Below are 2,256 nucleotides of genomic sequence, written 5' to 3'. Positions count from 1 at the left end.
TTCACAGTTGCCTTAATGTTTTATTTCCTTCAACTAGGTCGCTTCCTTGGGGACTGTGATCAAAGTGTTCGGTCCAGGCTTAGTGATGGGCTAATATCATATTTGTCTAGAAGTGTCGCCTCTATTACTTTGTGCAATGGTGATTATATGTGCTTACTATTCTCGGTTTTCCAACAAAATATATTGAAACACAACCAGATATAAATGATTTAAATTGCGATCTTCTGTAGGAGACAGTCTTATTTTCATGCTCAGGCATAGCTATGGAACGCCAGGGGCGCTACCATACAAGGTTTCTGACTTCTGCAAGTTTGGTTAGAGCTCTCAATGGTACGAATAAAGACCATGATGACTTGAAGGTTAGCGCTAACAATCATCCTTTACTGATTTGCTTACTTCTGATAATTGTGTGCTTATTTCTTGCCTTACCTTTTTCTAGATTGAAGTGCGCCATGAAGGCAATGAAGTTTATATGGGGGGGATGGCTGAATTTGATTTAGATCGCAACTTTGCTGTTGTCGATGTGCATGCGTTCCTTGAAAATGTTCAGGTTGGATCTTTCCAACCTGCACTAGAAATTCTGCCCCATGGTGAGCTATTAGTAGTTATAGGGCGTGGTGTCTCTGGTGAAATAATGGCCAAGAATGTGGAATTGGATGGTGATTCAAGGGTATCTGAGGACGATGAAGATCCTGATTGTAAAATCTCAGAGGTACACTTGCATGACGATATGCGCATTTTATTTATGCATGGGGGCAATAAGAATGATTTTTTATTTTTTTATTTAACTGTTGTTCTATACAACTTCATTTTGTTCAAATTTAACCCTTCTTGCCTGTCACCTTTGTTGTGTTATTAGACTTGGGAAGGTGGGCCACTTCTTTCTGTTGATGGGAAGGTTGTTGGCATGAACCTTTTTCTGACTACTAGAAGAGCCGTTTTCCTACCATGGGGCACAATTCTCAAGCATCTGGAGCATTACTGGATATCTCAGCAAAAGAAGACTGGTCTTGCACGATCAAAAACTTCGAAGGTTTACAGGTATGTCTATCGATGTATGTCCTTGTGTTCACCGGCTGTATTCCACGTTAGCTCTTCTCATAAAAGAGATAATAAGGTAAGCCTTTTTGCGTGCTAGACAACATATGCATGCAATAGTCTGGATCATTCGCTGTTGTTCCTTAGCCTATTTGGCATCTACGCTTTGCAGTTGCCGAAAAAGGGCTTCCCCCCGCTTCGTATACAAAGCAACCAACCGAACATCCAACGATAGGTGCTGGGGCGGAAGCAGCACAGTCACGCCCAAAAGGAAAGAAAGAGAAAATAGAAAAGAAACTAATGCCAACAATGGCGGATCGACAAAAAAACAAAGAAGTCTCGAGGCCGCTGCACCCACCGGAGATCGCCCACCATGCTCCGATCATCCGAAGCGTCGGTACCAATCAGCACCTCCAAGAAGGAACGCGATGATGACGACGCTGCTGCCAAGGGTTTCCCCCGGTACGCTGTGAGGAGAGAGGAAGGGTAGCCCCGACGCCCTTCAGGAAGGTCAGGCGGTACCCACAAGCGCCACCGCGTCAGTGTCGGCCAAGCCAACAGAGATTTCTCCCGATCCCAACCACCACCTCAGGCACTCCAGAGCTCGCCACCAAACAGACCCTCACACTGCGCCAACCCGGACACGAAGCTTCTCACGCCGTCTCACCACGGCACCGTGAAGCATGGTCCGCACAAAGAAGGAGAGGAGCCGGGACTAGGGCAGCAGCACCGTCGTCACGTGGGAGGGCCCAACCTCCACCGTCTCGACGGTAGCTGACCGGACGCAATAGCAGGAACATACCAGGCCCGTGGCTGCACAGGCCCGGCCGGGATCTCCGAGGCCCGTAAAGTTCCCGCCTTCGCGCTGCAGCCGGCACACCGTCGACGCCGCCGCCCCTGTCCAAGCCGCTCCCCTGCCTCCCCTCACAGAAAGCTGCCAAGAGGAAGCACCACCACCACGCGCGCCGTCGGCCACCACCACCAGGTCGCCCACCGCCACCGGCCGAGCCGCACCACCACCGCACGCCCGTGACGGAGGGGAACCAACGCAGCCGCGGAGGGCCCGAAGCCGGACCCCAGCCGCCGCCCACGCCGCCCGCAGCCCGTGCCGCCTGCCGGACGGGACGGCCGCCACGGCGAGGCGCACACCACCGCGTAGCCGGCCACGCTGCGCCACGCCCGCTAGGAGGCGCGCACCGCCACGCCGCGGTGCCCCGC

General features: G+C 52.3%; 1 protein-coding gene across 1 annotated transcript in view; it reads left to right on the top strand.

The window, feature by feature from the left end:
- LOC119361076 overlaps nt 1-2,256 on the top strand; it is a 5,617-nt gene that overhangs the window by 449 nt on the left and 2,912 nt on the right. Inside the window, exons 2-5 of the mRNA XM_037626454.1 lie at nt 38-165; nt 234-359; nt 440-712; nt 860-1,041. Coding sequence (XP_037482351.1) covers nt 38-165; nt 234-359; nt 440-712; nt 860-1,041 — 709 coding nt within the window. The remainder of the gene's footprint in view (nt 1-37; nt 166-233; nt 360-439; nt 713-859; nt 1,042-2,256) is intronic.

The sequence above is a fragment of the Triticum dicoccoides genome, chromosome 2B (assembly GCF_002162155.2).
Source record: "Triticum dicoccoides isolate Atlit2015 ecotype Zavitan chromosome 2B, WEW_v2.0, whole genome shotgun sequence".
Taxonomy (NCBI): Eukaryota; Viridiplantae; Streptophyta; class Magnoliopsida; order Poales; family Poaceae; genus Triticum; species Triticum dicoccoides.
Note: the sequence above shows the minus strand (reverse complement) of the source record. Positions and strands in the feature narration are given on the sequence as shown.